Consider the following 21342-nt stretch of genomic DNA (forward strand, 5'->3'; position numbering starts at 1 on the left):
GAATGCGTATACACCGATGGACTCCACTAAAATCTCAAAACCATAGTAATAAGCAGCCATATACGCCCAGTTACTCATACCATAGTGGTTTTGCGATTGTGCAACAGGAAGAAGTTCAGTGACTAGCATGCCTTTGAGTGGCTTTGGAGTTATTCAAATAAACAGCAGCCACATCACATGCAGTTCCACTGGAAGAAAAGGCTCATTTAACTTCTGCTGATCTCTCCAGTAGCAGAGATCGAATTTCCCAGAGGAACCCACCCGAGGGATTAATAAAGTTCTATCTTATCTTAGATGGCCTCTGGGGACAGCCTCTGGTTAAATACTAAAGCTAACAAAGGAGAGGCAGTTCTGAACTTCCCATGGGTGTTCGGATTTCGAAGGTGCCAAGGGTCTGAGGCTGTCCCCTCTTTTGGGAAACACTTCTTTAATTCATCTTTATATATATATATATAGACATTCTCTCTCTCTCTCTCTCTCTCTCTCTCTCTATATATATATATATATATATATATATATATATATAAATAAAAATCTGGGTGACATTCTCTTGAGGCAAACTTTTAAACACACATCAGCAAAGTCTGCCCTTAGTTCAGTATTACTCTAGTGTTCTGTCAGGGCCTCGCCCCGCTCTCTGGCAAAGACGCCCCCAGAGTGTCGACTGCTACTATCACATAGCTCAATACCTAATGGAGAAAAATAGACCTTCCTTTTTGTCCACAGTGTGTAATCTGATTTTCATAGTTTTCGCTCATTTCACAAAATTTTGGAGGCGGTGTTGTACTTCCAAATGTGACACAACTGCATGGCAGCACATCCGAGCCGCCGCAGTGAGATGGATTACACAGGAGAGGTTTAGGAAAATGATGGATTCACAGATCAATGTGTCAGCAGTGGTATCTCCTCTCTTAAGTGCTGAAAGTAATCTGGAGTGATTTACAATATTGACCAGGAGGAAGGCTTTCGGGCTCCCCGCTTTTGACGGCGCAGGATCTGATGTAGATATCCCCTGTGTCCATCACTTAATGGAAATCCACGTGACCCGATAATCCCATACAGTAGGCGGTGTATAGACTAACAGGAGCCAGTGGGAAGAAAATGCAAGAAGCAGATAAACATATTCTTCCTGTTGAGGTTTAGTGACATTCTCACCAGCTTTGGTGCTGATGAGAATGGAAAAGGATGATGGAAAAGGAAAAAGATGCAAGAGAGGTTGGGTGAAGGTTAAATCCTAGCACTAAGACCAAATAAAGGAAAACTGAACTTCCCCAAAGAATCAGTCAATGTCTCACATTACACTGCATCAATCCAGTTTTACTGAGGCCTGCATGAAATACTAATTAGGAAGTCATTGCTCAGTTACTACTGAGAATTGTGTTAATTTCAAATGTTTACAGATAATCAAGTTAAAACCGTCCACATTTAAAAGGGCAGGGAAATTATTTATCTTCGCATTTGTTAAAGACACGGCAAATGGGAACATGGTTACATGGGAAGGTCAACACAGTTCTGTCTGTGGCTTGTAAAGCACCCGACATGTTTGTGCAATGGTGGCGCCAACAGAGCTTTGCAAACCATCATGTACATCAGGGATCTTAAACTCATTTTACATTGTGGGCCAGACCAGTGACGCTCGCCTTTCTGTGGGTCTAAAGAAGTTTGATTACACACTGAGCACCTTAATAAAAGAATAAGTGCAAATACAACTACACATTTCATTTTCTACCTGATAATGAAATGCTTCTACAGCAAATGAAAGAAATTGCATGTCTCTTTGGCTTTAATTGGAAGAATTTAAATGTAAAATTACCGAATAAAGATTAAAATAAAGCTTTAAAACTTGTTAAAATAGTTAAAAGTCCAAAATTTATACCTTCTTTTGTGTTTTCCAGTTTTCTGGTAGGCTCGGACTAGTCTTTGTTGGGCCTATTCTGGGCCCTGGGTCTTATGTTTGACCCCCATGATCTGCATGCTATAATGGTAGTGTTACATGTGGTCTACTCACCAAAACTCGATCTCCAACTCGAAGATCCTTATCACCTGCTTTTTTAACCGAACCACTGTCAGACATGTTGGACCCAGACTCATTTCCCGTTTTCACGGCGCTGTTGAGCAGGCCCTCTCTGAGTGGTACCACCACCCGCTGGCCGGCGGGGGCGCCGCCGCCGCCACCCTGCTGAGTCTGATTCTGGGTTGAGTCGGTGGAGTGGCTGTCGCTCCCCTCTCCGACTGGCTGTCGGGTGAGCTTTGAGGGTCGCGTAAAGATTCCCTGGAGGGGCTGGCACTCAAAGTAGCGCACGCCACCCACTGAACCATCGTTTTTGCCAACTAGGTCATTCAGTATGACGCCTGCCCACTGTCCTGGAGCAAACTGGGTCTCCCCTAGGTAGGCGATAACTCCTGGTTTCACACCGTTGACCCAAACCTGTTCGCCAACGGTGTAATCCCCCAAAACATCGTCGCCCTCTTCCGAGATTTTAGTTGGAGTGGTGGGCTTCAGCGCAGCACCTGGAAAAAGCACAGAAACACAGTTATCTGCCATGTTGCAGAGCAACACAAGGATTCATATAACAAAAGCAGAATGTGCTTAAAGGCATTAAAACTAAAAGGTGCATGGAAACTGTGTCATTTCTTCTTACAGTCATTACACTCCTCTCTGATTTAAGTTGCGAACACTGTGTACATTGTGAGGCCATCCTCATTCACAGTCCAGCAGAATCGCCTTCACACTATTCATCCTGTTTGACCATGCCAGCAGAAAAAAAAAGCTTGTGTGGCAGCATCTAGCACAACAGAGCAGTTTGTGCAAGATTAGGCGATAGTCTAATTCCTTCTGAAAAGTGGGTCAGAGAGACGGTATCTGTGATGTGCCGGTGATTAACCCTGCCATCAGCCCTGTGATATCGCCTATTTGACACATAGAAGAGCTGGATGTCTGTTCTCATCCGCACAGCCTGTAAACCGGGAGGGGCACCGTTGGCACGAGGTCTGGTGCACCGCGCTGCCGTAAAAGCGTGTTTATCTATGTCTGTGTGCAGGAGTGGTTGGTGCCAGGACGGTCTCCCCGACACCCTGAGAGCGGGCCCGGGGCTTTGTGGGCTCCAGTGGCTGTGCTCGATGCATGTTATGCCCCAATTGCTTCCATATGCTGCTATGTGAGCCGCAAATGAAAATGGGTACAACTTCAAAGGGGATTTAACTTGATTATAGAGTTTAGAAGCTCTTAGGAATGTGCTGCTTCTGGTAAATCGCTGTTCTGGGGAAAACTGATGACTGACTGATAATTTTGTTCAGTGTCAAGAAGTGGTCATCTTGAAGATGGATGCCTTTCAAAAGGTTACTTTTTTCTCTGACCGTGGACAAAGTTTAGGCTTCGAGGCATCTAGCACCATTTACCATTTCACACAAATATACCAGCTGAACTGAAAGTATTGACCAGACGATGGTCATTAATCAATTATGTGTCAAAATGGATGTGGCCCAGGGTAAACTGACATTTAGCATCAGCATCAACCATCAGTCAGTCTGTGTTTGACCCACATTTCTGATTGCATAGTTCTGGGGTGTCCAACTCCAGTCCTCGAGAGCTACTGTCCTGCAGCTTTTAGATGCATCCCTACTCCAACACAGCTGAATCAAATGGTTGGGTTACCTCTTCAGCATGCAATCAAGTTAAGTAAAGGCCCAGTAACAAGCCATTCATTTGATTCAGCTGTGTTGGAGTAGGGATGCATCTAAAAGCTGCAGGACAGCAGCTCTCGTGGACTGGAATTGGACACTCCTGGTATAGTATTTTATCCCATTCGAATTGTGAAGCCCAGCACATCCAGAACAGCAAAGATAGTTGAGAAACACTTGCAGTCAGGCCTCCTTACTCCAAATAAAATAAGATTCTAACAAGCTTAAATGTCAAGCTGTGGTATCACCACCTTTATTGTTTAACACAACCTGAACTCTCTCCGGCAAGCTTTCCTGTAACTTCTTTAAGTAGTCTCAGGAACTATTGTCCAGGCTTCCCGAAGGACATTCAAAGCTCTTTTTTTGGATGCTGTCTGCTTCAATAATGTTGACGTCCGGGCTCTGGCAAAGCCGGTCCATGACTGATAGTGTTCAACTGTGTGCTCTTTCTATTTATGTATGCTTTACAGTGTGTTGGGATCATTATCACTGTCCAGAGTCCTCAAAGTTTCAAGGAGCTACTTAAAACTTCTTTTTTTTTTATCTCTGTCAAACTTTGTAATCTTTAGCATTTTCTTTTAAACATTTAAAATGGGTTCTTTGCTAAGCTGTCTGTTATGTGTAGACACAACACCAGTTCATCCCTTTAGCTCATTGCCTTTTTATGCTTATTGATTCACAGGTAAGCGTCCTATAGCTTAAAAAACAAAAAAAATCCATCTGAAAATGGTCAGGTACAAGGAGTGAACTGAAAATGAGTGAAAAAGCAGCTAACATCTAGAGAAAACTTCGAAAGACCGTCAGGAAGCCTGGAGACCACTTCAAATAATTACAACAACTTTGGCTCCTTTGAAGCATACAGAGGTGGCAGCTCAAGACTTTTATACAGTATTGTATATAACATATTACATGAAGAACATTAACAGCTGTTCAGTGCTAATCAATGCTAGTCACCGTGAAATAGACTGCAGTCCTGCAAGTTTCCTGAGTGACTATGACCTGATCTAAAAGCTTGTATGTTTCGGATTCAGATTTTTTCTAAACTTTTCCGATTTCCTGGACATCATTTTCAGAAGGACCTTGGTTACAAAGGAAGTAAAGGTAAAAGTAGACAAATGTACCCTAAATAGGACATTACAGCCAAACACATGGACATTGTAGTTGAAATACCACAGCACTATTGGCTCTTTAGATCTGGTATTTCCATGAAGAAAAAGGACGAATCATCCAAGAAATAAACTACTGTCTCATTTTTGGACCATGAGTTCAGAACTTATAGACACTGTATAACATTAATAATTATTTTCCACTTGGCTTTTAGTTTATTTATTGTTTACATTTTCATATTATTAATCCTTAATAATGTGGGCCTTTAATCCTTTGGTCCAGTTACAGCTTGTATTTCCCTCTCTTTTCCTTTGGTCTTTTCCCCCCATTACCCTCCTGTGTCCACTTCCTCTAATGACCTGTGTGTTTTTTTAAGCCCCACTCTTCCTCTGTCCTTTGTTGCAGAGCCTGTGTGCTTGCACAATGTTCTGGCTTGTCTTTATGGTTCTTGTTATTTTCACCAGCCAACATTAAGGTTTGCTTTTGGTTTATTTGGACGGCGCTACGTTTCTGAATTTTGTTCCTAAACTCTGTGATTCACGACACTCTCTCTGATTTTCAATTTCTTAAAAAAGTTTTAATAATAAATTGAACCTTTCATCTCACAGCACAGGATTATTCCAGTGATTCTTTATTGCATTTTCATGAACCTGTGGGCTGTCTGAGACTGTGTACCTCTGCGAGGCAGAAAATTCCCTCCTCAGCGTGCGTGACATGATCCAAAAGAATATCTGGATCCAAATTAGTATGTGACATTTTTGTGAGAACTTCACGATGACGTCCTGTTTTAACTGGATATGTTTTTTGGAAGGTATGAGACAGAATGGGGACGGCACGGTGATGCTGTGGTTGGCACTGTTACCTCACAAAAATTCTGAGGCAACAGTTTCTGTGCACGCTATCCGTGCTCGTGCTCAGGGTACTCCAGCTTTATCCCACAGTCTGAAGTCATGCATGTGTTAGGTTATCTCCGTGGTTCCGAATTGACCATAAGTATGACTGTGAGAGTGAATGGTTATCTGTCTCTCTCTTATCCCTGTGACGATGTCAATCTCTCAAGCCAACTTTATTTATAAAGAATTTAAAAACAATAAGCACTGAACATAAAAAAAATATACCAGAATAAAGTAAAATTAATATCAAATACATAAAAATGACAAAATAAAATAAAACAATGCAGAACAAAAACGCAAATAACCATGAGTAAAAGAATAAAAACGTAAAAATTGCATCACTGTATCAAACTGGGTCAAAGAAAAGCAGAAGAGGGGGGTCTTTAAAATGAAAGAGGTGCAAAGGCAACAAATTCCATAATTTGGGAGGGTATAGTGCATAGGTGTCAAACCGAAGCCATACCAAATTACTATTAGAGCTGGCCTACTGGTATTATACAGCTAATATATATATTGTTTAGTATTAAGCTTTGCTTGTTCCATATTCAGTTTTCCAGAAAAACTTATTTGAGTCCATAAGAAAAGATTCATTCTTATATCTGGAGGAAGATTTTTTTTTTTCAATAAATATTAATGTTAGCCCGCGACTTTGTTCCAGTTTTGAATTTTGGCCCACTGTGTATTTGAGTTTGACACCCCTGGTCTAGTGTGTTCCCTGCCTCCCGCAGCAACACCCCAACTTGATAAGAGGAAGAAAATAGATGGATGGATAAAAGTTCTTCTAAAATTTCTGACCCAATGCAGATCATTTTTAGGTTATTATCTCAAAATTTGAATTTAGTAGCTCAAAATTGGTTGGAATTTAATGTCTCAATTCTGAGTTATTTTCAGAAAGTTTTGACTCATAAATGGCAGTTTTTATTTTACTCAGTGGTGAAACAAACTTCCATAAGGTCAGTCTTGAAAAATCATCTGTCTTTAACAATCACATGACCTCACTGGACTGAAAAAAGTAAGGTTAATATTCATGGAGGTTAAGACATTTTTAAAAAGTACAAAACTCACCTGCTTGCTGCATACAATGCTGCTACTGCACATTCACCTAATGTATATAATATATAATGTTCTTCTTCTCTCCCCCTTTTGCACAAGTCGAGGAGTGTCTCAGGTTACATTTCACTGCTATGCACGTGACGAATAACGAATCTTGAATTTTGAATCTTAAAAAATCCAGCATCTATAGCCTGGATTTTTTTTATGCCGACTATTACAGATTTTAAAAAGTCACTAATTTCATTTTTCATTTTCATTTTGTGCAAAAGTTAAAGACCTGTGATCAAGCCAAATACTACACGGGACACGTTGCAGTTACAAATAAACTGAACCCTGTTAGCGTAACATTACGTAATGGAGTGCAAACCTCTATGACGCTGCTCTCCTGCTGTTTCTTCCTACACATACCATAAAAATGGCCAGCCTATATCTACATTACAACCTTCTACGTGGATGGGCAACTTTGCGAGGGCATGAAAAACCCCACTTCTTAAAGAAAAGCGTGACTAATCATAGTGTAATAATCACAGGATACACAGATCCAAACAATGCAACATGTGATCTAAGCCAGCAAACCCAAGGTGGTGTTTAAAACCTGAGCTAACCCATGATTTGGGTTGCTGGGGCAACAGCACAGTGAGGGTAAAAGGATCCTCGGCAGAAGGAAAACTGGAAACACAGCCCTTACTTTCACTATTGTGCTTGGCCACCTCCCACCACCATCTGAATCCCACTATTCATCAGCTGCACACAATGAGACCTCCACAGCTTCCTCCCGTCCCTCCCCCTCCTCCTCCCAGTTATCCCCCCATCTCTCCCTGCTTTCCGTGGCCTCTTTAACTCTGCCTCTTTATGATCGTCTTGCACAGTGGCTATTACCTCCAGTATCTAACTTGTGCTTTATTTTTGTCTCTTTTAAAAGGACGATAATCAGTTAGTCAAGGTTGACTCTGTGTGGTCATCTTCAGCGGTGTCTGTGGCAGCTGGGTAAGGCTGAGCAGCACATAATGTGACAGATGGAGGGGGCTGACCCTGGGCCTGTTTCCTGACTTTTTAATCAACTTATTGCTTTTATATGAACTTTGGGAGACGTCATAACCGTGACTTAAAGGACAAATGAACAGATTTGCTTTATTTAGCCTCATGCAACAGACCACAGGGAATCTCGGGCTTGCTGCAGCACATGGACTCACATGGCTAAATACCCTCTAATGGACAGTGTCAAGGGATACTGAAAGAGACATTTTTTGTTAATCTAAAGGCTACTTAATGTTTCCACATTTTAAAGCCACAGTTTGGCATTTTGCCTGCCACCAGTTTGTTTTTTGGTCCCAGTATTTTCCATATTTTGAGAAAGTTATTAGCTAACCTTTGTACCTTTGACCAATATATCAGGGAGGTTGATGTATTGGCCGATAATCAGCTATTTTCCTATATCAGTATTGTGCATTTTCGGCTCATAAATGAAAATTTAAAATTAAGGAAAGTTATGGTCGTTCCAGTTTTATGGAGAGAAAATATCAACAAAAAATCCAGAAAAACAAAGATATAAAATGTTAATTATAATAATCTCTACAATTAAAGTGCATAATTAACCTTTTGATTAGCAGTACCCATATGGAAAAGATATATATAAATCTTATAAAGTTTGTATCTGTCTTGTGTGAAACTTGAATGAAAAGCATACAAGAGTGAAAACAGATATAAGATCCCTTGAAAAATTCTATAAATGAAACTTGTATGTTTTGGATACTTCCTAAAACAATATATGAAAGTGGCCACTTTCATGAGTGAATCATATAAGCCTTATATGATTCACTATATGAAGTAGGCCACATCTTATGCAAGGCTTTTATAAGTTTTTACTATTTCTTTTCCATGTGGGTAAACAGAGGGAAACCTTGAACAGAGCCTTTCAGAGAATTAAACCAAGAGAAAAAAAATGCTGCTTGTCTCCACCTAGGCAGTCTACACCAGATATTTCTGTTGCTTCCAAGGTCACAGGAGATGCTGCATCGCGAGAGGTGGCACAGCTCCGTTATTTCCACATCTAAAGTTTCTAGATGAAGGCTTGGATACTTTCCTCTATTCACTCCTTTTACTGCAGTTTCCTTCTTTAAATTTAGCAAAGTAAACTGTGTCAGCTTCCGACACAGCGGCCCCCTCTCGCAGTCTTCCAGACTAAAACCAACAAACAGCGGGTTGAGATTTGGAGTATGAGGCCAGGTCAGTGATAAAACTATCTGGGACAGGAAACTAATCCCTCCACGTCCTCGGTGAGGCACAGATATTCTCCCAGGGATTTCTCATTAATGTGTTTTATAGCCTTCTTTAGGTAATAAGAACAATTTAATCCAAGATACCAATCATCTTCTTGGCAAAACATTCCAGTGACCAAAACTACAACAGATCCTATATGACCCAAGCGCTCTGTAAGTATTAGGCTGACTTATTCTCAGGGACTCTGGCTGATTTTTGCAGATCGCTGCTGCAGATCGATAGATTCCCACAGTCACATTTAGCATAAACACTAGCATCGTATACATTAAATAATCTGCAATTCATTACCAGACAATCTTCCCCTCATCCAATCTTCATGCTAAGCTACAGAGCTAGCTTTGTGATTTTACCATGCTGACAGGAGAGGGGGAGCAATCTTAGCTGGTTTTGACTGGTGTCGTCATGTATTTTGACTAGTTTTGACTCTGACTGGTCCTGTGATAGTCTGGTGACCTGCACAGGGTGTACCCGCCTACCTAAAACTAGACAACTGTCATTCCCGGGGTGTTGAGTACAGTTATTTCATAAAACCGCTGATATCGCAGACATAAGCAGGGTGTTGGTGCTGCAACACACAACGTCATGGCTAAAGATGCATTAAGACATGCATCACTTTCAATATGGATGCTAGTCCAGGACCAGTGCTATCATATTTAAAAACATTGGATAACCTTAGCATGAAAGGTTAGTCTTGCTCTTAAAAAAATATGTTTTTTTTTCTTTTATTTAAATAAATCCAAAAAAAAGCACAAAAAGATGAAAACCAGTGAAAGGCAAAAATCTACACATCTCCAAAGAAGCAGAAGGAGGCAAAGAAAATGAAGGACTGAAACAAAGATATGACATGTGGGGGATGAACTGGGGATTAGGGACAGAACAGGGACAAGACAATCAGGATAGGTGACGACAAGACCCACGAGAAAACTAACCATCAAAGTAAAACAGGAAATAAACAGAAGACGTATACTAAACATGATAACAGAGGAAGGAAGAGACAGAAACACGAGGGGGGTAGGCTGAAATAATAACAGAACCTGGGGTCACTAATTTCACAGGAGCCCATAAACCACACATTAAACACCACTAGAATGTCACTGAAATCAAACAAGAACCAGAATTCAAAAATATAATGATGAGAAAAATAATGGACAAATCCTAAATTTAATAATAAGTCCAACATAAAACCGCAGGAGCACGACAGGGAGACACGAACAGTGACCATGTGGCACAAATAAGAACTGAGACTTAGGCCATCTTATCAAAGGTATGTCTAAAAATACTGCCACTTATCACAAATGAATTACTTTCTCATTAATCTAATTACATTTATTACAGATCACCAAAATCCAATTAGCACTAGTATCAGAAGTCAGACTGTTAGAAATGTGTTAGCTGTCAGTGCAGCATTCACACACTAAAGTTTACATGGTTCAAGTACAGCAGTGGGAAAATAAATCACTGTCACATCCATCACGCTTGTGTATTTTGTGCATAAACAGGATGTGAGCAAGCTAATGACTTCGCATATGGCAGAACCAAACAGTTTAAAACCGCAGGCAGGAATTTCGAAGTCGCAGCAACCTACGGTAACAGCTGACGAGCCCTGGGCAACAGGCTTCAGTCCCGCGCGCAACGCTAAGAGATCGCTTTCTGAGCTGCTAATGAACACGTTCGGGATAATTATAGGCAAAAATCTGAGCCGCCGTAGCTCCGACACGGAGATGAACAAAAAAGAACCGCCCCGGGTTAAACATAAAGTCGAGCAGATAAATGAAAGACTTGTTTATTTTCTCCCGAAATGCTTCTGTTGTTTAGATTTCTCACAGACTTACAGGCATCAACAGCTCTGGATTGGCATTCGTAACGCTTCAGTTTCATTAGAGCTGGATATATTCAGCTGTCACAGGAATCTTAGAGCTCTTAATGTTTAGTGATTATTGTGATATGCTGGGAGGCACAGAGTATGGTATAAAATAGCAACTTGGAGTAAAACCAAGAGAATGACTTGTATAAAACCCCACAGTGATGATTTACAGTAATGTCCCTGTAACACACACACAAGTCCTCATGCTTGTTAACATGATACAATGAATTTAATAAGACGATGTCAATGTTTAACTTACTATTATATCATTGTTATGCCTTTACTAAAGCTTACTTTGATACTCTGTTAAGGACATGTATTTAATAGCAGTTTAATATGCACTTATTGCCTAAAGAAACAAAAGGAAGCTTAGGAAAATTAACAGTGACATAACAGATGAATGAACACTCATTAACTTATTCTTATTAACTCATTATTTGGTAATAAGCTACTAATAATGACTATAACTATAACGAATGGTTATCACGTAACGTTAAAAGTGTCGGACCAACTTTTCCTCCTTTCAGCATGAACTGTGACACACTGATCATAAAAGGCCTCCCCACCATCGGGTCGGCGAATTCTTTTGCCCTGTTCACCGCTGGGTGTGGAGCTGTGTGCAGAAACTGAACAAACCTGCGTGCAAAGCTGGTGAGACGTGACAGTCGTGTGAGCTGAAGGTGGGCAGATAAACAGTGTGGTTTGCATTTTAGAGCGCAAACAGCTGTGATTACTTTGAGCAAACAAGGGCTGTAATTCTGAGTGTTCGTACAGGTTAGTAGTCCTTTTTTTTCGTCAGGAGATGAATCGTCAACTGTGTGGTCATTGCAGATATGCAGTTGATGTAAACTATAGAAAACGAGTCATATTTAAGTAGAAAAACGTCAACTAATGTAACAGTGTGGCTCACAACCACATTTTTCATACTTTTTTTGGACAGGAACTGAACTTTATTGTAAACAAGAATGACAATTATCATACATTTGATACATAAACAATGGCTGTTAGTGCAGCTAACAGCTATATATCTTCAGTATTATAAAGCTGCATTATTGCATCCTAATATTGCCTGCATGTGGAGCATCATGCTCTTAAGAGCTGCTGTGTTTTGGTTCCTTCTCTTTTACATTTAAAGTAAGACCTCAGTGTTTTAAAGAAAAAGTGTGCTTTTAAAGTTATCCTTTTGTGTTAGCGCCTTTCTTTTTGGCTGTTTGTTGCCAACTCAGCCAGCCGTAAATACACAACACTGACATGTTACCATGTTAAGCATTGAAGAAACATGATAATGTAAACATCCTGCAGACTGAGTAATATACTATCATTGATTTTTGGTTACGTTTTTTGGTGCAAATCCAATATTTACACCATTTTTTGCTCCATTTTTGGTCTCAACCATCTCCTGATTGGAAATCTGACTATGTAGCCTCCAAATACTCCACTTTTTTGGCTAAATAGTTCTGCTCAGCACTGGAGATAGCCGCCTGGAGACAGGTTAATAAAAGTGACTCAACCAGCTGTAAACCTGTGGGAGGTAAAATCAAAACATTAAGCTGAAAAACACTAACACTTACTAGCTAATCTTTAATACATGTGTTACTATACAAAAGAAAGAAATGAATATGTGAGTAATAACGAAATGAAGCGTTACAGAACTCACAGCAGAAGAGTGCAATTCAAATCTTTTAGCCAGACTAAATATGGTTTTGAGAACAGATCAATCCATGGGTATCTTGGCTATCTTATAAAAACGAGGTCTTTGGGATAACATGGTTACTTTTTGTCATTATTTTTGCTACAACCTGTGGTTTTTTTGTGTTATAGATCAATATAACCTCTTTACTTTACACTGCAGTGTTTTTGGCCCTCCCTAAAAGCTCGAGTTTACCGACGTTTACTTCAGTTTGAGCCAAGCTGATGGGGAGGCCTTTGGTCAGCAAGATGCCCAGCAGAGGTAAAAGTTGCAAAAGGTTTTGACAGGTGGATCTGTGGAAGGATCAATAAGGACAGCTGATTACTTTCTCTCTGGATTACTGAGGGTTTCTCACCCCGTGTGTTTTTGACAGTGTGCAACTGAGGTGTTGGCTGGCGAGCTGTCGGCTCTCCTTTGGTCTCTACGTGGCTGCCATGCAGGTCACCTGACACCTGTGAGCCTGCTTTTTCCCCCCATGATCACCTAGGCCTAAATTAAACATTCATTGATAGATAAAAACAAATCACTTTCCAAACTGCTGAAGGCAACACAAGGTTTGCCCTGGAACACTTTGGAAGATGTTTTAAAGAAGTGGGAGACACAAACCAATCCTCCTTCCATGTTTTTTTCTATCATAAAGAACCATGAGGATGTAATCTAATGCAGCTGTGCGTTTCTGAGTCAGCAACACAAATAAATGGTCTGAGCCACTTCCGGCGATGAAAAGAAATAACTGGGGGAAAAGACGCTCCTTTTATTTTCCACGGGGTCAGGAGAAGGAAGTGACTTACTGTCTTTAGGGGCAACGGGGCTGGACGTTCCACCCGCTGAGGTCCTTCCCACTGGGCTGGAATGCTTGGCCCCGCGCCCAGGGATTTTCAGTCCACTGGACTTGAGCATGTTCATTCTACGTTAGCAGGGAGACCTGAGAGTTCCTCCTTCCTGGGAGATGAAGGCTTTTGGATCAGGCACTAGATGTGGGAGTGGTGGCTGTCACTCTCCATGTTTTAGCTGTGGGGATGACAAATATATGGGATAAATACAAGAACGGCTGACAGCACGACAGCTAAACAAACACAGTGTGACATCAGATGTCCAACCCTGAGTGAATGGACCAGATTGTTGAAGCAGAACAAATGGAAACTGGTTTGACAACAAGTTTATCAGGAACACCTCTGCAATTTAATGCCCTCACACAGCACAGAGAAGCTGCTTTATACCAACAATTAAGTTTTGCGCACACTGATTTTTGTTGTTTTTGGCCAAGCGGTCATAATTCTACTTGACCTTTATTTCTGAGGTCATAGTGGGTGTTATTGTTGAACTGCTCTCCAACACACTGTAAGGTCGTCCTAACATTTTGCATGCAAAACACTGGCTCAGTGCAGAAACACAGGGATTGAAAGAGATCAGAAATTTCCTTTTTTGCATCTTGTTCTTTTTTTTGTGTCCCTACAATCCACTGAAAATCGAACAATCTGAAAAGCAAAGATCACTTCTGGGTTTGGACTACTTGTGCCCACACAAAGCCATAACCTAACAATCCATCTATCATTTCTCTTAACTGCTCATCCAACTTACAGCCCGGGGAGGCTGGAGCCAATCCCAGCTCACACAGGGTGAAAATCTAACCTAACAGCTTCTCCAACTTACCAAAAGCTTTAGTGCCTAAATGTGATTTTCTTTTATGCAGCTTTCATCTATATATGTGGTCTTCCTTCCTCCTCAGGAGTCACACTGGGAGTTGATGACTTTTAAGAATCTGAAGAACTGGTAGTAGTTATAAATAATAAATGGATAGCGTTTATTAATACACGCCCGGAGACAGCAGCTCTCAGGTTGACACACTGATGTCAGCTGATGGCAGATTTTAGGCCTTGTGGGTGTTTTTGTTTATCAGGACATTTTCCTTTATATCGGTGTTTCTCAGTGTGTGAATTCTGTGACCCCAGAAGTCCATAATCAAAAGGTCCACAAAATAATTTGCTATAAATCATAAAACTGCTTTATCACTTCAAAAGTGTACATCTGTAAATGTGGATTATTTATGTCAATTCAAAAAAATACGACTGCGACACATGACGTTACTCTCTAATGAAATTATTCACTTAACTCAGAGTGCAACGAACCATTCCTTAAGTATTTAGGTCAGAAATTTTTAGAATAAGATCTTAATTGCATCTCTGAGTACAAATGATGGTAAGGAACTGCACACTGTACAGACAGCTGGAACGGACCACTGACACATCATACCTCTCTGGATTGACCCATTTTTTCCACAAATGGTGAAACGGTACTTTATTTTACACAGCTGTGACTGAAAACACCTGAATTCAAAGATGAAGAGGTGTGGCCCAATACCTTTGTCCATATAGTGTTTCCAAAGCTTATGAGTACTGTGTCGTCATTCTTTTTGCATGCCTTTATAATTACTTAGACTTTCTCCACCTCCTTATGCATATTTTATGGGTGCAATTCATTGGCCAAATAAAAAGACAAATATTAAGTTTAATAATCATTTGAGTTCATTTTTGGAGATATGACAAAGATATTGATACAAAATTACGTAAATAAAATCTGGTATTGTGTCAGCCTTATTATGTCATAAGAGAGAGGCATTGCACTCAAAGAAACCTGAACTGCAATAGTAAAGATGTTAGAAGTTTAACTTCCAATTAAAAAAAAGCTTCTTTAAAATATGTTTAGAGCAACTTTTTAAGAGTTTGTTTACCTGGTGAGCTTGCACATGTATTTTTGTGCATTTTAAGAAGGGTAGGCCTGCTTCTCCAACTCTATCCAGAGCACAATGCTTTATTTTTCCAATTTGGCACTGGCAATGTGGGATTCTTCTTTGATTAACAACAGCAGAAAAAACACTGAAGTAGAGACTGAAATGCATGTGTCCCACTGTTATTACTCATGCTACACTACTGCTGGGGTGCCACTGAGCAAAACATGATTAATCATGAGCCAAACACTGAAGCAGCACTGAGAGAACTTCCACAAGCATCGTGTTTTTGTCGATCTGTTGAACTATTTGGCACCTGCATAGCAATCCACACACATTTACATGTGTCACGGTAAATTACTGTCATCTACGCCCCACTGCTTCATACAATCATCCATGATCAACTTAGCAGTTTCAGCAGAGTCATAACAAGAGTGAAAACCAATGCAGGCCTTTGCCCAAGTAGAACATGGCCTACAAATCATGGCCCAGAGCCCATTAAGAAGATATAATGCCGTTATAGCCTACAATAAACAACACACATCTGGCTGAGGCTTTTAAACTAGACACTGGGCATTAGGAGGGACGGGGAACACATTCCAGCGTTGCCTAATCATTCTCCATTTTATTTACACTCATCCAGATAATAAAAAAAAATGGAGAGGATATTAATTTTTGGATCAATCAGTCAGAGCAAACCAGCCGGGGATGATGGTTTTGATCTGAGTGGAGACACAAATAAAGGCCTCTGTCTGTAATTTTTCCTCAGCTCTTCCACATTAAAGCACAGATTCATTTCCCAATCCACACCTTGATTTCAGTGCAAACAGGAGAGCAGCAATGTGCTGATAATGCGCACCTCAACAAAATCTAACACAACGCCGGTTTGATCCATTGTTGTAGCTACTGCGGCAACGTGGTCTAGACTGTCCTTCACTTCACACCCCGAGTACCCTCCCAGGGAGGAAATAAAAGCACAAAATGGCACAAAAGCGCGTAAAAATGCAGGAAAATACTCACCATCCTGTGAGAAAATTCAGGGGGTGTCCAACTTTGATTTCCTAGCCACGGGTGGAAAAAGAGGGGATTAGTGGCTGCCACTCCCTGGGATGCAAATATGGATGCTGAGCAGAAACTGAAAGGGAGAGTCAGCGTGGATCACTGGATGGATGGTGGCAACAACTGCACACTGTCAGCAATATACCGGTGATGGGTTAGCATGTAGCCTGCCGGTTCATCTCTAACAGCGTGTTAGCTCAGGCGGCTATACTGGAGCGACGATAACGGACTTAAATGAGCCAAACGCTTCCACGCAGGGCCAGACGGTTCCCGGCATTAAACGCAGCATCAGCAACACTCAAAACCAACTTTTTCCGTTTTCTTTCTGCTGTGCCTCTAACTAAAAACGTCATCCGGTGGATGTATTTTTCGGCCTCTTCTTTCTCTTGTCGGTGTTCCCACAGTGATTTGGATTTGTTGGGTTAGCACAGCCTTCTTCTGACTGACTCAACCCACCGGCTAGACTGAACAAAGGGGCTGGGAAGGAGAGCCTCCTGGGGGAAAGATGAGTGTAGACCACAGTCTGGCTCAGCCCCGTGACGTACTCCGCTTACAATAATGAAGATTTAAGCTGGCCGGTCCTTATCAGTCTGAAAAGGTGACTCACAAAGCATGAGTCAGAGTTGTTTCCTGTCGTTGGTGCAACTTCTTTGATTCGGCATGAATAATACACAGAAAACAACATTTTTTCGCGCTAAAAATACTAATTTCTGAAGCTGCTTCATGCGTTCAAGCGACTTTCACAAGGTGAATCCATCGCCTAGCATTTTGGTAAAAATCAATTTTCTACACAAATTAAACCATAAAATAAACATTTTGTAGTATGCCGAACCGCAAAGCGATTTATATCGCAACAAATCCATACCCAAACTCACACAAAGCGCACTGAAATAAATCAAACAACACTGATAAACATAAATAGTAGAAACTCTAATGTAAGTTTTGAGTCACTGAGCCCAAACACCGGCCGGCTTGGTGTATAAACAGCCCACGCATGTATACGTGAGACGTTTGAAACACATAAAGTGTATGGAAGAATAATAGGGTCAGGATAACCTTAGGACACACTTTTATTAATTTATTATTTTTGGAAATTGTGGGCGGAGACAAAAAAAAATCTTTATATGGATCGCGCGTGGTTTTCCGGTTGGATTTAGAACGCCCTGATTGGTCTGAGGAGTGAAATGACTTTTCCCAATAGGCTGTGATTGGTCAGCTTGTTTTTGGACTGCCTCGTTTGACAGCTGTCCGCCAAAGAGACCTCTAAAGTTGGATTGCACACTGCTCTAATCCGCTCAGGTATTATGTAGTCCCTTTTTCATAAATAAACTGAGGTGTAGATTCACAAAAAGATAAGAGGCTCTGACTTTTGGTTATTTTTTTATTTATCTTTTTTTTTATCCATTCATATTTATTTTTATTTTATTTTTTTTACATTTCGTGTCCCTTTTGAGACTGGGTTTACCTTTTTTCAGTTTAGTTTCTATTGTTTGAAAATTGTTTTTTCTTTTTCCTTTTATTTGTATTGCATTATTACTGCTAAAGCTCCCCCTCGGCATATAGGGGGCGCCCTGGGGCGCCTCTGTCATTGCGCCCCAGGGCAGCTGTGGCTACAATGTAGCTTGCCATCACCAGTGTGTGAATGTGTGTGTGAATGGGTGAATGACTGAATGTGTAAAGCGCTTTGGGGTCCTCAGGGACTAGTAAAGCGCTATACAAATATAGGCCATTTACCATATAAGCAACTGAAATCTTTACTGGTTTATCTAGTGCAAAAATAAATTGATTTACACATTAATGACCCTAATTATAACCCAGTAACACAATACAGTTTAAAAAGAGCTATTCTACATAATGAGTGCTTTTAGTTAAGCTATTTTGATGATAAAAACTTTACTCTTGTAATGACACTCACTCAAACATTTACATCTGCACCACCAGTGTAAAAGCTGTAGAAGAAATCAAATATCTGGAAAAATTAATGAGGTTAAAAACACATAAATGGTGCTATCAGAACGGACTTTTGAAAACTTCCTGATGCGTTTAGATTCCATCTAGAAAACTTTTAAATAAACTATTTTTTTGTTGGATCGCTGAACTGCTTAGTTAGTTAAAATCCTGTTTTTTGCGTCTCTGTGTGCTTTGCTGTGCCCCTGGTGTTTCTGGATTGTGACTGTGTGGTTCCTCTGCACAGATCACTGGATTCTCTTCCCTGGTGTGGTAAGCCTGACCGTGAGTTGAGGGAGAATTACCTTTAAATACTGGATGTGTGGATTCCCTACATCCCTGGACCCCCTAGAGCAGTATTCCCCTTTTGCCTTGTGTCTTTGTATAAATGTATTCTTTCACTGTAAATAAAAAAAGAGTCCCACATGCCTGTTAGCCATGAAAAGGAAGTTTTACAAAAGAATTTAAGTCAAAACTTTACAACCGTTTAACCAAATATCTAATCAGCCAATAACCAGACTTACAGCTGATAGTAACTTAAATAATCAGTTGTTACAATCAAAGTATGCAGCACATCAGATGGGCTACAGCAGCAGAAGACCACACCAGGTGCCACTCCTGTTAGCTTTATAAGATTGCTTTTAAAAGTGTTGAAAAAACAGCCCAACAGGACACAAAACATAAACAAAAAAAGTGTTTTACAGCACAATTACAATTGCTGGTCAATTTAAATTTATGATCATGAACCATTTATGTTTAACTGTTTTAACTGAGTGGCTTTCTGTACCCTGTATTCATAATTGTTTAGGATATATTGGTTTGCTTAATGAAAGAGGGTTGCTTAATATTTACTTGGTGGTCAGCGCAACAAGATGGTCACAGCAAGATGGTCTTGGGTTTGAATCCACCATCTGGCATTTCTGTGCATATCTGTGTAGATTAACCGTGGGTACTCTGGCTTCCTCCCATGGTGCAAAGACATGCAGCTGGTGGGGTTTAGTTAATCAGTGATTCTAAATTACCCATAGGTGTTAGTAGTTGTTTTTCTTTCTGTGTTGGTCCTGTAACGCTGTTAATCAATTACAAACAGGGTTGCCTCTTGTCCTGTAGCAGCTGAAATAGGCCTCTAGCTATATATTTGAATGAAAGTCTACCTGTTTGCTGCATTTTCTTCTAGTGACCACTTGAGGGCACCACAACAAACCTTTTGCTCTACAGGAGATCCTGGAAGCTCAGTGAGAAATTAGTGATACTGTGCACTGTTGTTTTTCTTCCAATTGTTTACACAGTAGCATGGTGTTAGCACTGCTGCCTCACAGCAAGACGGTCCTGAGTTCAATTCCACCATCAGGCGGGGTCTTTCTGTGTGGAGTTTGCATCTTCTCCCTGTGTTTGCGTGGGTTCACTCCGGGTACTCCTGCTTCCTCCTAGAGTCCAAAGACATACAGTTAGTGGGGATAGGTGAACTGGAAACCGGTAGAGATGGATGTTTACACAGGAGACTCCACTGCTGTGTAAACCCTTAAACTACCTTCCCGTTAAAATATATGGAACAGAGGAGGTACTTTAGCCTGAGGTGGTGCTCAATTACTGTCATTGTGAATTAATGTTTCAGAATAAGGAAACTGTTTGGGCCTCATAAATAAATAAATAAACGTGTTCCTTAAAAACTCAAATTTTGTGACTTGAATTCAGTACTCCACCTGTGGGAGACCACACTTTGGCAACCACTGGTAGGGTATTGCATTAAAAGTGGGCAATTATTAATTAGGTTAATTTTTAAAAGTTATTTCACATTGCTGGTTTTGACACTTGTTTAATACTTTGAATTCAGAGTTAATATACCAACGTTTTCTGTTTAGGTTCAGTTATTTGTCCTGTTTGTAAAGTTTATATTTCTGTGTTTATTTTGTTTTGTCTGTAGATTCATCCTATTCTACATCCTACTTGTACTTGTGGTTATTCTGAGTCTATTCTTTTGATTTAAGGTTTAACTTTTACTTTCTGTTTTCTAGGTACCCTCCCTCTGTTTAAGCCTGGGTTCCTTTTGTTTCCTTGGTTAGTTCCTGTTTTACTTTGAAAGGTTATTTCTTTTTTGTCCTGTGTCAATTTTGTTTCCTGTTTTGTCTTCTCCTGTTTTCACTTGTTGTTGTGTTGTGCACCTATGCACTTATTACTCACCTGCTGGACATGAGACGTGTCAGATAACTCCCAGAATCACTAGACAATGATCAGCCTTTGAGGTGAGGGTTAACTTTCTCATCAATGCCAGTATCACACATTTCACTGATGCCAAAAAAAGGTGCATGTCATAGCAATATTACTGAGTCCACAGTTAGAACAACCAACATCAGCAGCACTGGGACATGAAATCCCACGAAATAAAGCAAACATTGGCAGATGCAACCAGCAGATACTGGCCACCATGATTTTCTTCCCACACAAATTACAACAACTGCTGCTTGCAGTGCTTTGCAATAATCACTTTCAACTTGGTGAAACGTTTAAAAACTAAACTAAAACTGAGAATCTGATTGGTTGGTTATCACCATCTACTCATCAATGTCATAGTTGTAACATCTTCCACAGACAACATCAACAGAGTTTTCCGCTTCAGAAATTCCCTCTTAAGTGTTTTAATCAATTAAAATGTTAAAATTCAGCTGCCTTCATATACAGGAAGAGGAAATGTATTGCTTTGAAAATATCTTTTCAAAATAACTTTGATGGAATTTTCTGCTTTTCTTCCTGAAAAAAGGCCCTTCATTTGTACTCTCTAGCTTTCAATTATGACTAGTCTTTTATAGTAATTACTATGTATGTTTACTATTTGATCTCTACTATGTACAGCACAACCCGTGTTGTTTTTAAATGTGCTTATAAATATATTTTGATTTTTTTTATTTGATCTTACAACTCCCAGAGACCAGCCATTTGGCTCTCTTTGGTTAAGTTAGTATATTAAGCATGGCAAGTTTAACCTAAGGTTTGGCGCCCTCTTCTGGGGTTAACAGGAAGTTTGTATACTAGTATGTGGACC

General features: G+C 40.3%; 1 protein-coding gene across 3 annotated transcripts in view; it reads right to left on the minus strand.

Moving 5' to 3' along the window:
• The window catches only part of clip2 (CAP-GLY domain containing linker protein 2), a 51940-nt gene extending 34949 nt beyond the window's left edge, over window positions 1-16991 (minus strand). The window contains exons 1-3 of one of the 3 annotated variants that reach the window (XM_085289811.1): window positions 16317-16991; window positions 13360-13579; window positions 2009-2511 (exon numbers count right to left, since the gene is read on the minus strand). In XM_085289811.1, coding sequence (XP_085145937.1) covers window positions 2009-2511; window positions 13360-13474 — 618 coding nt within the window. In that variant the 5' untranslated portion in view covers window positions 13475-13579; window positions 16317-16991. The remainder of the gene's footprint in view (window positions 1-2008; window positions 2512-13359; window positions 13580-16316) is intronic. The other 2 variants (XM_085289812.1, XM_085289813.1) reach the window with 2 other exon arrangements.
• Window positions 16992-21342: the final 4351 nt, after the last annotated feature.

Source organism: Mchenga conophoros, linkage group LG10, assembly GCF_057382185.1.
Source record: "Mchenga conophoros isolate Kocher_MC1m ecotype Shallow Benthic linkage group LG10, M_conophoros_male_GT1.1, whole genome shotgun sequence".
NCBI lineage: Eukaryota > Metazoa > Chordata > Actinopteri > Cichliformes > Cichlidae > Mchenga > Mchenga conophoros.